This window comes from Tinamus guttatus, unplaced genomic scaffold (genome assembly GCF_059628265.1).
Source record: "Tinamus guttatus ecotype Peru unplaced genomic scaffold, ASM5962826v1 Tinamus_guttatus_pri_ptg000119l, whole genome shotgun sequence".
In the NCBI taxonomy this organism is placed as follows: Eukaryota; Metazoa; Chordata; class Aves; order Tinamiformes; family Tinamidae; genus Tinamus; species Tinamus guttatus.
This window is the reverse complement of record NW_028288653.1, coordinates 960,707-980,943: the sequence shown is the minus strand read 5'-3', so window position 1 is coordinate 980,943 and position 20,237 is coordinate 960,707. Positions and strand designations below refer to the sequence as shown.

The 20,237-nt window shown below is 38.4% G+C and overlaps 1 protein-coding gene across 1 annotated transcript; it reads left to right on the top strand.

Moving 5' to 3' along the window:
* The first annotated feature begins 1,826 nt into the window (after positions 1-1,826).
* Positions 1,827-10,352, top strand: DCLK3 (doublecortin like kinase 3). The gene is made up of 4 exons (XM_010227464.2): positions 1,827-3,680; positions 8,020-8,152; positions 9,157-9,324; positions 10,156-10,352. Exons 1-4 carry the CDS (start codon positions 2,220-2,222, stop codon positions 10,350-10,352), a joined length of 1,959 nt encoding a protein of 652 aa, XP_010225766.2. The 5' UTR covers positions 1,827-2,219.
* Positions 10,353-20,237: the final 9,885 nt, after the last annotated feature.

Below are 20,237 nucleotides of genomic sequence, written 5' to 3'. Positions count from 1 at the left end.
TTAAGAGTGCAGCCAGGCACTTAAAATGAATGACTGTGTTTGCAGAAAGGTGCGATAATAGCAGCACAGCTGGCAGCAATATAAGCTGTGGGAAAAGTCATTATTAGTGCAGTGCATTAGCAGTGCATTTTTTTTATGTTGCACCAAAATTGTAAGCTCAAAAATGTGCACTGTTCCCATAAACAGGTAATGCTTGGATGATTATACATAAGAATCTGGAAATGTTCATCAGATTCAGAGCTTGAGCAGTTCCTGGTAACCAACATATTCTGGAATTCATTTAGATTTCAGGGAACTATTATTACGTCTGTATTTTTTTTTCCACTTCCATTCAAAGTAGGCTTTTGTTTTGTGTAGAATGTAAATTCCTGATGATGACAAATCACTAGCACGTATGTAGTCATTTTGCAATAACAAGAGATCATCTTTAAAAAGTAGAATGAAGACAGAAATATCCTACTCCAGTACAACAACCAAGCATTAGTCACGCACAGCTCTTATATAATGCTTACGTCTTCAGTCACCATACTGACAGCTGGGCTTCTTTGTAATATTTACTTGGGGGAAAAGAGAAAAAAAAACCAAAACCCTCTCACTTGGCAGAAGGGAGAAGAAGGAGACAAGAGTGAAGGGAAGCGTAGAAGGGTACGCAGCGCTTAGCTGTGAGGTTTGCGTTTCAGGAGCCTCCATCATCATCCTGTGTCACGCATTTCCCTCTCGGATGCCGTGTTGCCTTTTGGATACACTATTTTTGAGGAAGGGCGAAAGACTTCTATCGTAACCAAGTTCTAATCTTAATGAGTACAAGAAATCGGAGTATTTAAGATAACATTTTGTTTTTAGCACATTGTTCTGTATATGGACATTGACTTATGTTATAACTTGGCTTGGCCATGACTATGTATCACGTTTTCAGTTCTTTCTTTATGGAATTACATGTGAAGAATAGTGCCATTTTCTTTGTTGATTACTGTTGCAAGAAGAAATTCTTCTGGGAAAACTGTAAATGTTCCTGAGAAGGATTCAGGACTTTTTTCTTTTACACATGTTTTAGAATAAAAAAAAGTCAAAGCACAATGTCAGAAAGCCATGACTCAATATCAAACAGGAGAGAGTCTTTAATAAAAATGTTATGAATTGCACTACAAACTTTATTATAAAATTATAGCAAAAGTACTTTTGTTTAAGTGATATCCTTTTCTCTCTCTTTTAAATTTACTTATTTTCAAAAGTAAATATATGGCCCAGGAAAAGTGAATAGCAAGAGAATTATTTTAAGAATACAAGACTGTATACAAATAGCCATCTGGTAGCAGTTTTAAAACAAAAGTACTAAATTTCTCTCATGTTGTGCAATTGAATTGTGGAACCTCTTGCTTCAGGAGTTGGAGAGGTAAAAATTGCAATTGGGTTCAAAATGGAAGGGAGGGGCTTTATTGGAGGGGATTTATGGAAGTCGCATTAGTTATACGATGCTAAATCTTCTGGAGACAATCCTAGCACGATTAATCCTACATCTGAGGACTTCTGGAAGCCGATGAGAGCTATTTGTCTCCAATATATTTCTCTGGTTAATGTTTCTCAGTCCCGAAGTGTATATTTTTGAAGTATGTATTTTCTGACTTACTTAATGTTCTCTGTATATGGAGTTACTCCTCAGTGGCAGTTTAAGTGTTTTATAAACATTGCATGCATGTGTCCTAACTTTGAGACCATGAAAACTAACACATGGAATACACTTATCACCAGATATGGTGATGGGTAATGAATGATATTTCTGCTGTTTGTTTGTTCTAGGGCACCGAGGTTTGTTAGACCACACGTCACACAACGCAACTTCAAAAGTAAAGGAAAGGAAACTACAAGGGACCTCTTCTGTTGGTAGAGGAAACTTTGGAAAATTATGTTTGAGCGCGCATAGTTACAGTTCACCATTTTTCAATCCCCGGAATGGTTTTCACACGATTCATTCAGAGCAAAGCCCCGTGAAGCCCAGGATAGTTACTGTGGTGAAACCCAATGGACGCACACTCAGAAGGATAACCTTGCTTCTGAACAGAAGATCAGTGCAGACTTTTGAACAGCTGATAGCTGACATTTCAGAAGCTCTGGGATTTCCACGCTGGAAGAATGACCGTGTGAGAAAGCTTTACAACCTGAGAGGTAGAGAAATCCGAAGTGTTTCTGACTTCTTCAGGGAAGGTGATGCCTTCGTTGCTATGGGGAGGGAGCCACTCACTTTGAAGAATTTGGAACTAGTAATACAAGAACTTTATCCAGATAATCCTTATGCTGGCAGTGCAATTCCTCAGAATGAGGAGCAGTCCCAAAAACTGCAGAGCAGGCTGTATGACAAGGCTTCAAAAGTGGACAGCGGCTTTGATGAGACAGAAGTTGCCAAGAACTGTGGTGATCCCTTGTCTCCCAAACTGGCAGCCAGATGTGAAGAAAAAAGTCAAGCCAAGACAAGGCAAGAGGAAAAGATGAGAACCAAAAAAAAATGGACTAGAGAAAGTTGGGATGGTGATCAGGGCGTGAAGCCTTCTAGAAAAGGCCGAGAAGGCGAGTGGTACTGTAACCAAGAGAAAAGTCCTGAGAAAAGAGCAGAGGAGAGTTCAGAGGAAGTAATGAGATGTGAGAAGTGCGAACGGGAAAGGCAGGCCAGACAAAAGTTACAAAGGGAAAGGCAGGCTGAGACCTCATTTGAGAACAGAGACCTCAACACAGACACGTGTCAGAGGTACCATGTAGAAAGAAATGTGAAAGTCAGGAATTGCCGAAAATCTTCAGAAATTCCTCTAGAAGCTGAGGAACTGGGACTGAAGAATAATGGCAGTAGGAGGACATGGAAGCACTTGCACAGGAACATTAGTGAGGAACTGGAAAAGCAAAAAAGGAGCACTGAGAAGGAAAGGGGTCTAGAGAGGCATGAAAACCATGAGAAAGAAGTAGTAAAAATCAAGAAGACTGCCGTAGAAGCACGGCAGGTAACTCATGAAGTGAAGGAAGAGAATGGAAGTAGCTGTGTAACTAACCAGAGTGGTTGGCTAATGAAAGATACTCCAAGAGATGCAGGGAAACTATCAAAAACACCTAGGGAAGGCAGAGAAGGGCCAAGGACTAAAGAGGAGAGTGCCAGAAGAGAGGGAGATATCCTACACAGAGAGAATGATGTGAGACGACCAGAAAAAGCAGGAGAGAGCAGAATGAATAAAGAGGAAAGCAAGGCCCAGGGACTGGAAAACACAAGCCAGAGGCATGCTATTAAAAGCAGAACTGATGTGGAAAACCACTATGAGATTGGCAGGACCATTGGGGATGGGAATTTTGCAGTGGTGAAGGAATGTCGCCATTGCATCTCCCATGAGATCTATGCCATGAAAATTGTTGATAAGTCCAAGCTAAAGGGGAAAGAGGACATGATGGAAAGTGAGATTCTGATCATCAGGAGTCTTTCTCATCCCAATATAGTAAGCTTAATTGAGGTGTATGAAACGGAGGCTGAGATTTATCTAATCCTGGAGTATGTCCCAGGTGGGGATTTATTTGATGCAATCATAGAAAGTGTGAAGTTCACAGAACACGATGCTGCTGTCATGATCTCTGACCTGTGTGAGGCATTGGTTTATATTCACAGCAAAAACATTGTTCATAGAGACCTCAAACCAGAGAATCTTCTGGTAAGTATTGGCACTCGCAATCTGAATGTGCAAGGGTTGAATTTATTTTCCTTTTTGTTTTGGATCCTTGGATATTTCTTAAGAAAATGTGATGCAGAGAAGAGGCACTGCAGCAGTAATGCTTGGGGAAAAAACAATAGAGTTTTGAAGTGAAAGGAGCCTTGGAGTTTGCTTTGCTTGTATTTGCTGATACTAGTGTTCATAGATAGAAGTTCATACTAAAAAGTGACCTGACTCTCATGCATAGTGAATATTTGCATATTTCTGGAAATAAAATCTGTTATTTAGCATCTGGCTTTTAGGTACCCAAGCTTGAATACTTTGCATGAAGCATGCACTGAATCATAAGGCATTTCCCTTGCAGATCAAAATTAGTTAAAACTGCCAATTTAGCTTACTATTTTGAAGCTCTTTGTCCACTGAAGTCGCGTTCTGCAGGCCAACATGCTAGTCCCCCTCCTGCAGCAGTTTCTATCTTGTGGTGATTTTGTTTCTCAAGAGCAGCAGTAAGATGCAATTGGTTGAAATAACCTGAAACCGCAAGATGTGTATTTCGGTGAATTAGATCACTGAGCACTAAAGTCAGCCCAAGTACAACTCTTCTGCCAAAAAGCTAAATTTGTTTTTCCAACACATTTCTGAGGCTACACTCTTTGCGTTCAGCATTGAAGTTCAGTTGAGCTACTCACATGAGCTCCCTTGCCAATCTTGTGTCGTATGCTTTTGCACTAAGCTTCCAAAACTCAGACTAGACAGGGAGCAAGTATTTGCAAATGTAATTTGATCTGCTGGTGGAATTTAACAGCTAGGCAAAAATGGGCTATAGGCAATTTGGTCTTATGTGCCATTCTGTTCTTTAATGGAATTAATATTGGGAAGTTATCACTAAGAATTACTGGACAAAAAAGGCAGTGTAACCTGCAGGATAAGCAGAGATTGGAAAGGACGAGTATGAAAGATTTGCTCCTGAAGCCTTTAATCATCCAGTGGTATGTATACTAGCTCCTGCTATATAACCTGAATAGTCTTAAGATCATTATTGGTATCTGAGCTGCATGTAAAGAAATGATGGCGAGTTGCCGGTTTGCAGAAAGAATTGTGTTTCTAGGGCCTTCATGCTCTGTGATCTGATGTGAGAGCAAAACTTCACTCGGAACTGAAGGTTCCAAGAGACAAGAAGAACTTTCCATTACGAAGTAGGCTCTGCTCCTTCCTTTTTATTGAAATTATACTAGTGCAGGTGAAGCACCTGAATGGTAACAAGTGTTGAATGAAATTAATGGGTTCATCCAGTGTTGGTAGGTCGGGCTGTGGGACGTCTACTGGAGGGGAAGTGCAGTGCTCGAAGTGCTAGTATCATGAAGCACCACCTTTCCTGTTCTCCCTCTCTTCCCCCAAGGCAATGTGTGGGTCTTCCACAAACCTTCTATGTGTGAAAATCTAATCCTGCTCCTAATGACTTTTGAGCCTACTAGCTACATATATGAATGAGAACTTCAAATTTAGCTTTTCTGTTATTTAACATTGGTTTTATAATGCTGTCTACAAATGCACAAAGCACTGTGAGAGGTTTCCAAATGCATTTAAAATGCAGTTAAAATCCTACTTAACCGGTTGCTTGTCAGAAGCTTTCACTATAATAAGCCTGCACAAGGATTTTTCTCTTTTAGCTTTGAGCAAGGAAAGCCTGAAACTCAAGTATATAAGAAGCACTTTCTGAGAAATGAGTATGTCTTTCTAATATAAATGTAGTCCTGTGGAATAGCTTGCTATCATGATGTCTGTGAAGAATCTGTGTTACCCTATGTATTTGTTCACAGAGAAATATTCATTGTGTAAATCACCATCTTAAACATCCTGTTGAGTTTAGCAATGTCAATGCGATGACACTGAGAGATGAGGTGGTAGCTGTCACCAGCAGGCAGGAGAAAGAAAAGGGATCAGTTTGCACTTTCTTTGAAGGTGAATGTGGCTTCCTGTTAGAGAAAGCAGTATTAAAATCTAGACGCACGGCTGGCATAGTTAGAAATCCCAAACAGCATTCAGATATCCCACTATGGCATCTGCATTCAAGAAAGTGGTGAGCAGTTTTGTCTGCCCGCAATCCAAGGCTACCAGGCCCTTCCCTTGTAATTGAAGGACACCAATAGGTATCATGGCTGAACTGGCCGCCTACAGAAAGTGCACTGAAGTACACTATAAAAGTGTACTGTTCCTCCCTGTCTCTGTAGGCAGGTGACACAAATGGGCTTTTGGAGCCGTTCCTTGTCTCCTCTGCAGATGCTGTAACAGGTATCTTTTTAGATACCACAGTAGGACTAGTATAATAATCTAATGTTACCATTTTTGTTCTGTTAGCACCATTTCACACTGGCTCTGCAGAGCATGCCCTGTAGGGAGGCATGGTTAGATTTCTCTTGGGCAGGCTCTGGGTTTCTGTAATGCTGCTAGGAGTAAATACTTGGTTTTAGAAGAAACAGAAGTGACCCAGGAACCTTTTGTTTCAGAGTGGTGTATACGTTTCTATGCTGAAAAGCATTTGTGTGCTTTGCTGCTGCCAGGCAAAGGAAAGGACAGACTGCAGCGCGCAAGGATTTGGATCCTTATCTGAGCTTGTGCGTTGTGAGCCACATCTGCGCTGTTCCAAGTACAGTGTTACTGAAGCTGCTGAGCGGCCCTGGGCTGAGGTTTTGAGACCTGCGGGCAGCTACACCCTTTCCTTGAAACAGTTGTCACTAAGCTGTGAAAAGTTCCTACGTTTGGTTGTTTTGTGAAGTGCAAGTCTGCTGGTTTACCTCTGAAAGAACAGGCAGTGCAGTGTTGCCACCTTGTGCTCTATTGAGAGAGTGGACTTCGGTGCCCTGATAAAAGAAAAACCCTAACAGTGAATTTCACAAAGCAAGGCAACAAGATGTGCCCTGCTGCCTTTGGTGGGATTGGGATTTTTTTTTTTTAGCACACTACTGCTATTTCCCATATGTTTTCTATCTAAATTCTCTGATGATGTGTTCACAGCACATCATGACAAAACGTCATGAAGTTGTCTACTTAAATAAAAAGAAGATACCTACTACATTTTTACTGTTTTCCAGCGAAAGTTTTTATTTTCTGCCCATGGTGAACTTCATTTTCAGTTTCACACTGAAAACTATTTTTTTCTTTGGAAAATAACAATCCCTCCAAAACTTTTTTTTGGATGGAAACTAGAAGAATGTTTATAATTGCTTAAAAAAAAAAAGGCAAGTAGGGGGATTATTTGGCTGTAATGTAGCAGAGCAATTTTTGTCCCATCTGTGCCCTTAACTATCTTATAACAGAGATTATTAAGATATAATTTTTGGCCATCTAAATCACATCGGATGGCAAGGTGTGAAGTGATCAAGCATGGTGTATGTCTGAAATATAGTATTGCAGCTTGTCCTTCAGGACCTGTAAATCCACATTTCCATGGGCTTCGTGTAGCCTTCACTGCAGCTCTTTTGCCCATGATTATGAAGAAGGACAATCTCTCATTTAAAGCCACATGACACTTTTTCTTCTTAAAGAATGTTGGAGTATTGGTCACCAGTATTAAGAATACTGGTGTGTTTCATTACCTGGCTAACTTGTTCATGCCTTGACCTTTGAATATTTTGTTTCTTAAAATAATCTGTCATTAACAACATTACAAATTAAAGACACGAGAAGAGTTTTGACTACTTTCCAGGTGGATGTAGGATATAGGAACTGCAAGAGACACATTTAGGAGGCTATTCCACTTGGTTCTATTTCTCCAGCTCATAATATGGGATGACTGTGACTCATGTTTGTTTTTAGGGAAGTGAGTAGCAGAGCAATATGCAAATAAATAAAGAAGATTTTTTTTTTTTTTACTAGACCTTTGTGAGGGAGGTATGCTTTTTGGTGGCACTGTGAAGTCCATGATTTATTGATTTTCCTAGGAGTATTGCATTTCAGCATAGAGAAGCTTACAGATTTCTTCTTTTTAAAGAAAAGGAAAAATTTGTTTTCACAGGAGAAGAAAATGAACTTTGAATCCATTCTCTTTTACTTTTCATCCTCCTGTATTTTCCTTTCTTGAAAGTTAGCCTGTGCTAGAGTTTTCTGAACAAAGTTTCTTTTTCCGTGATTATCTCCTTAAACATATACACTTAGTACATGCAAATAACTTTCTAAATACTGTTTATCAAAATGCTGTTTCCATTTCAACTTGATTTGCTTGAAAACGTTACTATCAGGACAAACTTCTTTCTGCTTATAAACTGCTTCCTTTATATTTTCCTGTCTTCAAATGGATTTGGACTAAATATATGGTCTTTTTTATTGTTGTTGTGCATAGGTTCAGCATAATGCAGATAAATCTACTACACTGAAACTAGCAGATTTTGGCCTTGCAAAGCAGGTTACAAAACCCATATTTACTGTGTGTGGAACACCAACATACGTTGCCCCTGAAATACTTGCTGAGAAGGGTGAGTGTATCTGATTTACTAAAAAATAGAAATATATGATTACTCTGAACTTTCTAATCATGGAAATATTCTAGAATGACTCAACCTTCACTGTGTCTGTACAAGAGAGTTTCAATCTTGGTTCAATCTGTGAACGGAAAGAAAACCTTTTAGCTTTTGAAAAACGTAGGCATGACAGCAGTCATATGAACAGTTTTAAAGTCTATGGTAATGTTAATGTGATCATTTTCAAACAGGCAAGACATAAAATACCATAGATAATAATGGCTGAAATGGAGTAAATGAGCAAGAGCAACCTGAGGATAGTCACCCCCTATTTCATGTTTGCAATTCAAACAATTATCGAAGGCCCATAATGATGCAGAATGATTGTGAAATTGTATGCCATGCTTATGTGTTTTTTTTTTTTTTTAAAAAAAAAAAGAGGGGGAGAGAAAAAGAAAAACTGAAAAAAAAATCCCACAAATACAATAAATGTAGTTCAAATTAGAAGAAGATTTGGCAATTTCATATCCAAGAACATTCAGGCTTGGAAAGGAGTCGGTTCTGTTGATGACTCAAGCAAAGCTATTTCTGTTTCTTGTTCTTCGGAGCTGGATTGTGCATCTCCAGTTATGTTTCATTTCAATGGAAACTTGGCACTTTCATAGTGCTTTTTTGGAAAGAAATCTGAGAAGCGCTATTTTACAAATATAAGCTGTGTTTTTTTTCAATTAGGCTCCAGTTGACACTGGCTTCATGAGAGAGAAAATGTGTTTAAGAAAAGAGGGACTTTGTGAGAGCTGCAGTTATTAACTAACAGTACAGCTCAGCTTGAAAACATGGTGTACCAGCCACTCATTCTTCTGCTGACCTCATCTTTTCAGGAAGCTCAGCAAACCTTCTGTGTTTCTTGGAGAATGGAATAAAAAAGTTCCCTACCATTTGTGACTTTTTCTGCCTTAAGCAGGACTTTTGGTAAAAGATAGTCAGCTTGTGGTTTGTCTTTTTCTTTTTTTCCTAAGGTTATGGGCTTGAAGTTGACATGTGGGCAGCTGGTGTGATCCTTTACATTCTCCTCTGCGGTTTTCCCCCTTTTCGCAGTCAAGACCGTGATCAGGAAGAGCTGTTTCAGATCATACAGCTGGGTCATTATGAGTTCCTTTCCCCATACTGGGACAATATTTCTGCAGGTAAGAGTCATCATCTATACCATACCCAAGAAGTGACAGACTTCTTCCCTGGAATATTTTGGACATCTAAATTAAACTTTTGGACAGTATGAAGAACTCGGTGAACTCTTCACGGTCTGTTTTGTGTAAATCTGTGTTTGTTTCAAATCTGAATTTAGTCCTCTGGTAGTATTGCTGTCTGTGAATATTGGGTGTGATTGGTTTAACTGATTACTCCCTTTCTGGAGCAAGAGCAAGGATGTTACTCACCTTGCTTTTATGAATTGCCTCCATGAAAAAGGCATCACAATCAGATAATCTGAGAAGCAAATCCTTGTTCAGCGGAACTCTCTATGAAATGAATGGGGTCAGCACTTACTGATGTCTTTCCTTCCACAGGCTGGTATAGTAGTATCTTTATGCACTTTTTCAAAACTGAAAATCCTAAAACCCCTCTCTCTCTGCAAAATTAAAACATAGTTTTGTGACACCAACCTCTTTCTCACCAGAGTTCCACAACTTTTATGCTCTTTGAGAAGTCAGATACCCAACACTGATTTCTCTGAATGAGAGCATCTAGTTGATGCTTGCAGCATTCTTTCCAGATTAAATTGCCTTCCCTTTTTATTTTTAATCCCATTTTTAAAGGGCAGATATGTGTCATTAAAGGTCGTGGTGGAGATTTGAGCTCTTTTGCCTGTAGTACTAATTCTAGTTGCTAGGATATCTCCGGGGTAGCCACAAAAATCATTATAGTAAAATGAATAGGAAAAATGAGAAGGATGTTTTCTGTGGGTGTAACTGCCTGAATTTTCATGTCACTCTTCTCTCCTTTTCTGTCTTTCATAATAGCAGCAAAAGACCTCATAACCAGGCTGTTGATAGTGGATCCTCAGAAGCGCTACACAGCACGACAAGTACTTCAGCATCCTTGGATCAGAACAGCTGGAAAAACAAACAGCAGAAATTTGCAGAGGGAAGTGACAAAAAATATTGAGCGTCACTTCCGGATGCAACGCCGCAAGGAAGGTGCCAGTGAGGGCACCTGAAGGCTCTTCAAGCTGATATAGTCATCTTTTTTGATTAACTAATAACTTTTGTTTTGTTTTCTAAATGAATTGGGTCTTTAGTGCATAGTTGTTGATAGCCATTTGAAGGCCTTTTTTATTTTTTTTTATTTTCAGACTCTGGATAAGGACAGGAATCAAATTCTAATCCACCTCCCTCTAATGTTAGTTGGAAGTCTTGCAGCTGACATCGGTGGGGACTGGATATCTTCTTGATGGTATCCTGTATTTTTTTGTTAAATAATGATTAGGGCTTTTACATTACAAAATATGTATCATTTTTAGGTAACAAATGTTTGCTTCTATAGTTGATATAAGCAAGGACAGTGAGGTGCTTTATCTCTTTTTGTATATTACTTCTAGGAGTTTTGTCTATAGTGTTATCAAAGTGGCTGTCTGGATATACATCCTGAACATACATATGATATGATATACATCCTCTAGACTGCTTTTCCTGTGAGCAACAGAACATGAGGGAATAAAACGTAAATATATCCATAAAATATAAATATATTTTATTTATGATAAAAATATGAAAAATAAATATATCCCATAGCTGTAGGATATGTGGAGTAAAAGGCAAGATACTACTTATTAAGCTGTGAGAGAAGAAAATCCTTATAGACAAAGCTGGATATTCTATATTATCTCTCTTGGTGGCATCTTTCGTTAGATGCTCTCTGAGACAGGGCAATAGACTGTACCATGTATCTATTACGATATGGTAGTTTCTGTGTATGTTCTGTGGTACTTTCATAGGTCTTTGAGAAGAGATGGAAAGATGTCGTGGCTCATACATTTTCAGGACTGTAATAACACCTTACAAGATGCTTTTCTTCCTACTCTGGAAGTAGAAGTCTGGAAATAGAAAGCTAGACAATTCCTAAGAGAACTTTGCTGCTTTTTTTTTTGTAGGTGCATGCATGGAATTATTACCTTCCCTTTTTTAAAACTTGGTTTCTTCTTGGGAGCCATCTATTTGCATCTGTGACTCTTCCATGCTGGAGAGGAGACAACTAGGAAGCTGCTTTTGTGACTTTACAGTGTTCACTCTTACCTTTATGGTTCTCTTTCCGTCAACATGCTTGGCTGCTGAATTGCTTTTATATGCTTTGTTGGTGTAGTTTCCAAACTTTCTCATTGCTTATGTGAGAATGGACACTAGAGTGAAATTACATTAGAGATAAACTAAGAAAAAATAACTTCTTGTTAGTTTATGGAAATGTCTCCTGGGGGAAGTGTGTTATTTATAATTGCACTGGATGGAGTTTTAAAGAAATCCTTGGGGAAAAATCCAGTCCTGAGAATGGTTATGACCTAGAACAGCTTTTGCATCTTGGAATTTTTGGTTAACTAATCAAACCCGAAGAACACATTTATTTAGTCATTTGTCCATGAGTTTCATATGTGAGCAAATAAAAACATTTAAAATAATAGTTTTAATTCATAAGTCATAGAAATGAGAGAGAGTATTTTAGAGTTGCATAGCTGCTCGCTTCCTATGTGTATCATAGTGAGGGAGGTCAGAAGCATTTAAGAATCAGAACTATATTTTCATAAATGTATGAACCAGAATATTATTTATGCTGAATAATAAAGTTGTGTAACCTTTCTAAATTACCAGGAATGTGAGTACTGCCATAATGTTTCCAGTTCAACTTGTGATTGTTTTGCAGCAAGAATGATGTAGCGAAGTAGAGACAATTTAGCTGTAAATGGAGAATTCCATTTTCAATTACCTGGCTCATTTTCAATGCAAACTGGATTAAGTCTTGCTGTGGAATCCAGCTATTTGTAAAACAAACTGTCAAATCTTCACTGTATGCCCAAGTAATACTTGTTTGATATATCATCCCTCTGCTTAGAGGTGTTGGATTAGGAAAAGTCCTGAAAACAAGAATGGATTTAAATGCTTTCCTAAGTTAAGTTCATGAATAGCCTCATATTCTAACTGCGTTATTGGCTGTTGTGTATTAATTGCTTCTCTCCCAATTTGAGTCTACCTTGAAGAAGAAACTGGAAGAATAGGTTAGGAATTGCAATGTTATTTATTGTAATTCTCTCTCTCTTTTTTTTTTTTTTTTTTTTCAATACAGTGGTTTAGGAATGAAGTTTGAATTCACAAATTAGTTTTTTAGTTTGGGGATTCTGGGTTAAGGGCAGGCTTGTCACCTTTAAAAACTAGTCTACAGTCTTTTTCATAGTACAAAAGGTAGAGAAATTGCTTGTAATAATTCTAAAAGTAATTATTTTTTCAAAGCTCTTGCTCTTCTTTCAAGTTCTCTAGGTCCCAGGGTGACTACACACAGCCTGTGTCGTTGGCTGTCACCATATGGCTTTTCTTTAATTAGCCACTTTGTGGAACAACTGAACTCAGAAGTCTTTAAATCCAGCATCTCAGTGCACAGTTCTGATTGGCATCATAGATACACCTCCAAAATCCCTAGTATTGCCGTCTTTGGCAATGGGGGAAAAAGGGATAACAGAGCTTTACTTTCTGTGCTTGGGTCTTTAGAGTTACGTTCCTACCATAGTAGGTAGTAGCCCATAGTTCTGTAGTCACCTACTTGCTTTTTCTCCAAATGTTCAGCCTTGGAGTTGTGTTCAGTCTACATAGACAAACATGGAAGGTTTGTTTTGTTTAGAAACTGGTCTTTCCAAAGGGAAAAAAGTATCTATTCGTCTAAAGTCTTCCTTCTCTTACTTCCTCTCTTTACTAGATTTCTCTCTCTAGATTTAAGCAGTTGTAAGGAAAATGTTTTTCTGTCATTCTTTTGGGCATGTCTTGCTTTGGACATTTGCTCTGTCCTGAGTCCACCAAGTGCAATTCTTTATGGTTAGTATGCTTATTCCTGCAAGAAATATAGGCCCTTTGCCTGGGATGACACTATATATTGGCACTATTGGTTCTACAGTATGGTTTATTTGCAACTCTGCTGAGACAGAGACATTTTCTAAATTACAGTGGGTTATAGACTTCAGCATGAAAGTGATTTTTTTTTCCTGGTAAAGGAAAGTATATAGTGTATGTTGTATTTTCCAATTTATTTTAAATAATATTCAAAAAATTACTTGGCCAAGCATTTTCAGTTTGTTTCACGTTAACTCTTTGGGAAATGTTGATTTGAAAAGGTTAACAATCTTGTTAACAATATTGTGTGTGCCTTCATTTACATTTCCAAAGACCCCTTCTATTGGAGTCCTGCAAGCTCTTATAAATATGCTTGACTTTGCAGCTGTATGGAAGCCTGTTAAAATAGACACAAGTCTTGGAAAAACTGGAGCTGAAATTCATACCAATGCCACTTTTGTCCTTGTGTTGCATTAATCATGTTCACTACAATATGATTTTTTTCTTAGAGCAATCATGACTAGCAGAGCTAGTTCCATTAAAGCTTAATGCATACAGAAATGAATTCTTCTGTCATTAACTCTTGTTTTGTAAAATTCAAGTCTGTTTAAGAATACATTTGTTTGGTGGAAACAGGCATTAGAGCTGAAATTCACAGCAGACTGTATGTAGATCCTTCAAAGGATACAGCTTCTTAGCAGTAAAATGTGCATTTCAATTCCAATATTAAAAAAATTATTTTCCTGCAGGCATGTGGTACTATGTCGGCTGAAATAGCAGAAATAAAAATAAATCTATCATACTGATAATGTTTCAGAAGCAGCTATTATCTCTCTGGGTGTGAGCATGCGTGACAGTGTCTTCCAGTAGGAATCAGTACATGCTCTCATTCATTGCAAACTGATACTGAAGAGACCACAGGCTACTGACTATTAGAATAACTGTAAACTATCTGTCAGGAATGACTTTTATGATAATCACTCATATTTATTGCACCGCATTTTACTGATATGCATAGGGGGCTAATTAAAACAGATTTAATGCTTTGCTGTTACGAATGGGATTCAGGTGTGTTTCCTGTGTTACTAGCAGTTGAAGTCAGTCCGTCCAGCCGTATTTGTTTTCCAAATGGGCCATTGAAGTGGTCACTGCTACGTGCTAATTGCTAGGAAAGGAAGAGATGACCCCTTGTATTCGGTCACCCGTTCATTCTGTTGACACCAATTTTCTATTCCTGTAGAATTTGGTCTTTTGAAATTAAAGACACTTTGATAATGTAGGCGTTTAAAAAAACAGAAAAAGTAAAGCTAATAATCCTAAACAACTCCTGGAAATATATTCTGTTTTCTGAATTCAGAGCTAGGAAATGAAGAGCTGTGGCTGCATAGAAATGTAGGAAAAAAAAAAAAGTTATTCCCGTAGTATTTCAGGAATTCAAGTGATAAGAATATTAACCTTGTGAAAATGAAGAGACTTGCAAGATACTGCTAGAGATAAGTATTTAAGATCTGTAATCTTCAATCTCTGGAAGTGTTAGAGATTGTTCTGTTGAATAAGAGATCTAGGATGCTCCTTCTAATGACTGGAAAAATGTGGTGCATCATAAACAAAATCTTATTCCTGCATCATGTTTGCTGTGTTAGTTGGTAATGCTTTCTAGATTTCAGCAACTGTCATTGTGTTGTGAGAAGCCATTTTTCATGAAGAATTTCAACATACAATCTTTTAGATAATATTTGATGTCAAAGATTTCAGGGCTGAAGGCAATTTCTCTAGAAAATGGCAAGTGATTATTAACCACTATGATAAGGTGTCAAGCAAGCCTGGCTGCTGGCTTTTCCAACAGGGAAAAATAAAAGTGTGCAATTTTGTGATCCTAAGCATTTGTAGCTGTCTAGCTTGCAATGTTGACGGTTTTAATGAAAATGAAATGTGTCAACATGTAAATTTACTATTTATGAAGCTCAGAGGAAAACTTCTCTGGACCCCACGGGAGGATGGAACTGAAGAGTTTGGATACATTTTATTCATTTCAGCTTTTCTGGAAAAGGATGCCTGCAAAAATAACGTTCATATGATGACTGGTGTGTGAAAGTTTTATTATTGACCTGTATTTCAAAGGGAGGTGTAATATTGTATGATTAAAAATGCAAGTATGTGGGCTCCTCCTATACAGGCCAACACATGTTCTGATGGAGCTGTGTTTGTGCTTTAAACAAGAGAAGAGAGACTGTGTAAAGTAGTCCTGCAGTGGAAGAAAAGAAGAAAATAAAGGGAGAAAGTGGAAAAAGCAAGAGGAGAGTAAAAGCTGAAGAAAAACTTTTTTGAAAATGTTCTATTTTCTTGAAGTAAATCAATGCTGTAGACAAGTTTAACAAAGCTTTAATGAGAGAAATAAATAACACTTTCACTTTTTTTTTCCTTTCCTCTGTTGATGTGTAACATTCCCAGGGTGTTGTCTACTTTTTTTTAATGTGTCTGGGGATAATTGATTCAAAGTGGCTACTCTAGCAACTGAGAGGGTTAATCCCTAACACGAGGCCAGGAAAAGGATCTCTTAAAACAAGCAAAACTGAAACTGCCCCACCGTGTGAATAACTCTGAGCAACTGTCAGCCACACAAAGATGTTGTGGAAATCTATTTTTAAATGCTTTCATAACTCACATGCTTAATGTGCAAGGGCCTAGCAGTCAGAGCTGTGTGATGTAAAAAATAATAAATCCCTCACTCTGGTTAAAGCCCCACATCAATTAACTGTGAACAACCATGAAGGCTGTGAAGTGAGAGTATTCCAAAATCTGAGCACATCTCCTGGATAAGGGATGTGGGAAATGCAAGGAAAACTTGAACAAATACACAGATAAAACCTTCATCCCCAGGAAAATGAGTGTGAGTGTCAAAATGGCTCACTGAACATGACGGTCACTAAAAATGATCCCGTATTTATTTAAGGGCAATCTTACTCACTTTGGGCATGGGTTCTTAAAAGACAAGGGTTTTCAACTTTCATTTTCTGTGAAATAATGATAATATTTAAGTTTCTGAATTGATCAGATAGTTTTGAAAATTGCATCCTTTTCTTAAATACTTTATTATCTCTAGTTGTTAATGTAGTTTTAAAGGAAAACAGAGATCTATTCTGGCATTAAACCTGGCTCCTATGTGCTTGTCATCACCAAAGCGTCCCTCTCAAATGTATTCTAAGACGTGTATTTTCAAATTAAAACATCTGTTGTTGTTTCTGAAATCTTTTCCATACGTTTGAGCTGGCTGACACCAGTGGATAATTTTGCCCATTAGTTTTGCATACTGTTGCTTGGTTGGGTGATGAGCAGTCTGCTGTGGCTGACAAAAACGCTTGGTTTTGTGATTGCTGTTTTGTAGCAGTCATTCTTGGAGGTGCTTCTGGGATAACGCTGACTGTCTGTGTTACCACTCGTCAATGCAGCATAAAAAACCCCATCGTTGTAGAAGAGTTATTAAGCAGTATCATTAGATTGTTGTTTTAGTGAATCGGTGATGGTGCAATTTGTGCCAACTACTACCCTAACCAGAAGAATGCTCTGGATAAACTCTGATCCCATAGGGGGTATTCTGGGAAGACAACGGACAAATTGTCCAGAGCTTCATTCCAGCAAGGTAAGTCACCAGGAACCTGGTTTGCAATTGCTTTCACTATCAAATCTAGTGGTGGAGGAATTACAGTGCTAGGAGGTCCGTGTTTGTAAATGGAGGCCGTCTTTTTAGCAAGGTGCAATGGTTTAGATTCCCAGGGAATATAGTTTGTGTATATATATATACACACACAAACACACGTGCACCTGCACACACACACATATATGTATTTGCCAGTTCAAAATAATTTTGTGTGTTCTGAGTTCCAGAGTAGAAACTTTTCAATTCACTTATTCAATTCACCTCCTCGCACGTTTGAATAGAACAATTGTATAAGGGCTGAAAAAAAAGCATTCCTTATTTTCATTGGATATTAGTATTGTACTCAGTGATGCTATAAGTTTTAGGGATGGCCTAAAGAATTTTAACGATTATTTTTGAGGGACGGATGGAAGGGAGAAAAAAACTTGCAAAAGTTTTTATGTTTATTCTTATACATCTACGTGTATGCAATTTTACAGATTGCCTTTTGTTGTTTTATACATTCTTCTGTTTTAGCAAGAAATACTTGGCATTGCTGAGGTGTGAGGATATTTTTTCTGTGTCCAGCTTTGAAACCTGTGTTGGTAGGAACCGTAGTAGTAGTACATAGTCCTTGTATTGCACTTCACGTGTTCAGAGCTCCTCACAAACATTAACTAATTAATCCTCAGCAAGACGTTATGTGGCAGGTTATTTATTCCAGCTGTGTGTTTGCATTCATAATTAAGAATATGCTAGAGATTAATCCTGCTGTCAATCAACCTAATTGACTTAAATGTCTAATTGGATAGATTCCCTGAAGTAAGTTCAGTTTAGAGAAAGGTTGCATTGGAGAGGGCAATCATGCAGTTGGGAAAAGGAGTGCAACAGGAAATCCTCAGGCAAGGAAAGGTAGGGGCTGCTGCTGTTACTGTTTTTAAAAGCATCCAAGAGACAGGGGCTATGGTGTTACTGCCTCAGTGTATTTTGAAGTAACATGGGAAATCTTTTAATCTTCTAAACTGTTTTTTTTTTTTTTTTTAACAGGAGAAAGACAAAGAGAAAATAACTCATAGGAGTAAGGAGCGAAAGTTTATCAAGTTAAAGTATGGATCAGCACAAGAGCTGTGGCTTTTACAGAGCTGGGTCTTCCGCGGTTTCGGCACAAAGCTCTCTGAGACATTCCCCGAGCTAGGCAAGCTGGCATTCATAAGCCTCCATGAAGCAATTATTGCTGCAAGGTGGCGTGCACCAGGTCAGCAACTTGTGCTGAACTGCTGCTCCTTTGTGGAATTTCCTTCATTTCCACAGGGTAGGAGGATGCAGGGAGAGCAACCAGAGATTGCGGGAGGCTCCTCTCTGCCTAAGCAAAGGTTTGGACTCACCTGGGCTTTTATTTTGTCAGAGAATGACAGCTCCCTTTTGCATCTTGGAGGAGACCGTTATATAGGTTGCTGGAGGCTAGCATGCACCAATCTAAATGTTTTTTACTATAGTGTTGAGTGATAGTTAACATTTCAAGTGCTGGTAGAAGGTAGTCAAAAGATAAAGTGGGCTACGGCTGGGGCATACGGGTTTAAGGATAACACAGAGGTTAACTGGAGATTGCAAGGCAAGCTCCCATTTTTAGTTACAAACACTTAAATATACAAATGCATGCTTTCAGAATTATGCATGCAAAAGATCAAGGCTGATCAAGCCTTCAGCAAGGTTGATGCCTCAGCTCACAACTGTGTATGTGTTACTGGTGCCATCCAGGTTGAGTCTTGCCCTCCTCTACTGAGCCCATCCCTTATATGACCCTTATTGCTTGGGACATCTCTATGGAAGAAATTAAGATTTAATGGCACTTTGTGTGAAGATCCTGAAGTACTTAGATAAGTACTAAGCTTTAAGGAAAAGGAGGTCTATGAAGACTTTGTTCTCGTTACTATTTAAAATACCTCCTGTGGGGCATTCAGAAATCCTCTGGGCTGGACTCTGTTGTGTTAGGGGTAGCGAAGGCAGGGGATAAATAGAAGCTTAGAAACTAATATAAATACACATACACACACATAAATCTATGCATATATGTATGTATATACATAAATATTTCTTCAAAATTTAGCTACTGAAAGTGGTCCTTGTGAGAATTCACATTGAAAGTGAGCAGCAAGTAATATTTTTGCCCTTGTAGCCTGATAAAATTTCAAAGATGGTATTGATCAAATGATTACTAAAACCTGGGATAAAAAACATATGCTTGGGTAATATTTAAGTATCAAATAAGGATGTACTTGTCTTTTTAGTGTTTGTCTATAAAATTGGGCTCTTGTAATTTGAGGAAATTAAAGTTTGCCACTCAATTTTTTTTACAGATACATGTGCATGCAGACACACATGCTCAGCGTGATGACTTTTTGCATTTGCAATTTCTCATTTTTACCAGTGATACTGTCTTGTTCCAGAAACCGTACTGCTTGCAGTGTGAAACACTCAAGAGGGCATTTTTCCCTTAACTAAAGTGATAGAGGCTTGCAGCTCTGCAGTGTCTTGAAGTGCCTCTTGAAGTTAAAAGCCTTTTAGGTAATTCTGTTTTTACTGAAGCATTTTCAGTATTTCAGACCAAAAAAACCCCACCCATTTATGTGGCTGTGTTTAGGTGTAGTGACTTCCACGAGTCAGTCATCACAAGTATATACTAGATTTGTCACACGTCTTATATTTGTCACACCTAGAACCACAAGACTTGCCAGCTGGTCTGTCTGCAGGTGATATAAAACTCTGTTGATAAACTCATGGAAAAAGCAAAATGAAAAGGAGAGCAAAGAAAAGAGAAATGAAAGAGGGGGAAAAGAGAGGTGAAGTCCTGCAGAAGCTTTTTGGCAGAAGTGGAGATGACTGGCACATGTTGGTTCGTACAGCACGGCCACGAAGTGCAGGCTCTTCTGAGCTCGTGGGGCACTTGATGGAGGCTGCTCATACCCAACTTTGCCTTTACTGAGCTTTTCCTCCTTAGTGCTTGACTTGTTGGGGAACATTTTTGTTTATTATTACTTCAGATGGTTGATGAATTCACTTGTGTGCACGATATGTTCTCCCATGGCAGTCAGGGGAGGGGATTTCTTCTGCTGGTTTCAATTTCCCCTCATATCAATTCAGCTCTTGCAAAAACACCTTGGAGCAGCCCACTGAAATAACATGGGAAAGAGCTTTTTCATGCTTTGCACGAGTCTCCTGGCATAACTAGTGGGAATTAGTTGTTAGATGGATACACTTTTTCGATCTTAATAAAAGATGTGTCTTTTCTTTTTCTTTCTGAAGTTTTCTATTAACACTCAATAACACTTGTATAAGTCATTTCCCACAGGTCTGTCTCCCTTGCTAGGAATGAATTATT

Excerpts from the sequence above, each read along its gene's own strand:
- DCLK3 (XM_010227464.2), top strand. The coding sequence starts at position 2,220 with ATGGGGAGGGAGCCACTCACTTTGAAGAATTTGGAACTAGTAATACAA. Across the intron at positions 8,153-9,156 it reads TGAAATACTTGCTGAGAAGG|GTTATGGGCTTGAAGTTGAC; the intron begins GTGAGTGTATCT and ends TTTTTTCCTAAG. Across the intron at positions 9,325-10,155 it reads CTGGGACAATATTTCTGCAG|CAGCAAAAGACCTCATAACC; the intron begins GTAAGAGTCATC and ends CTTTCATAATAG.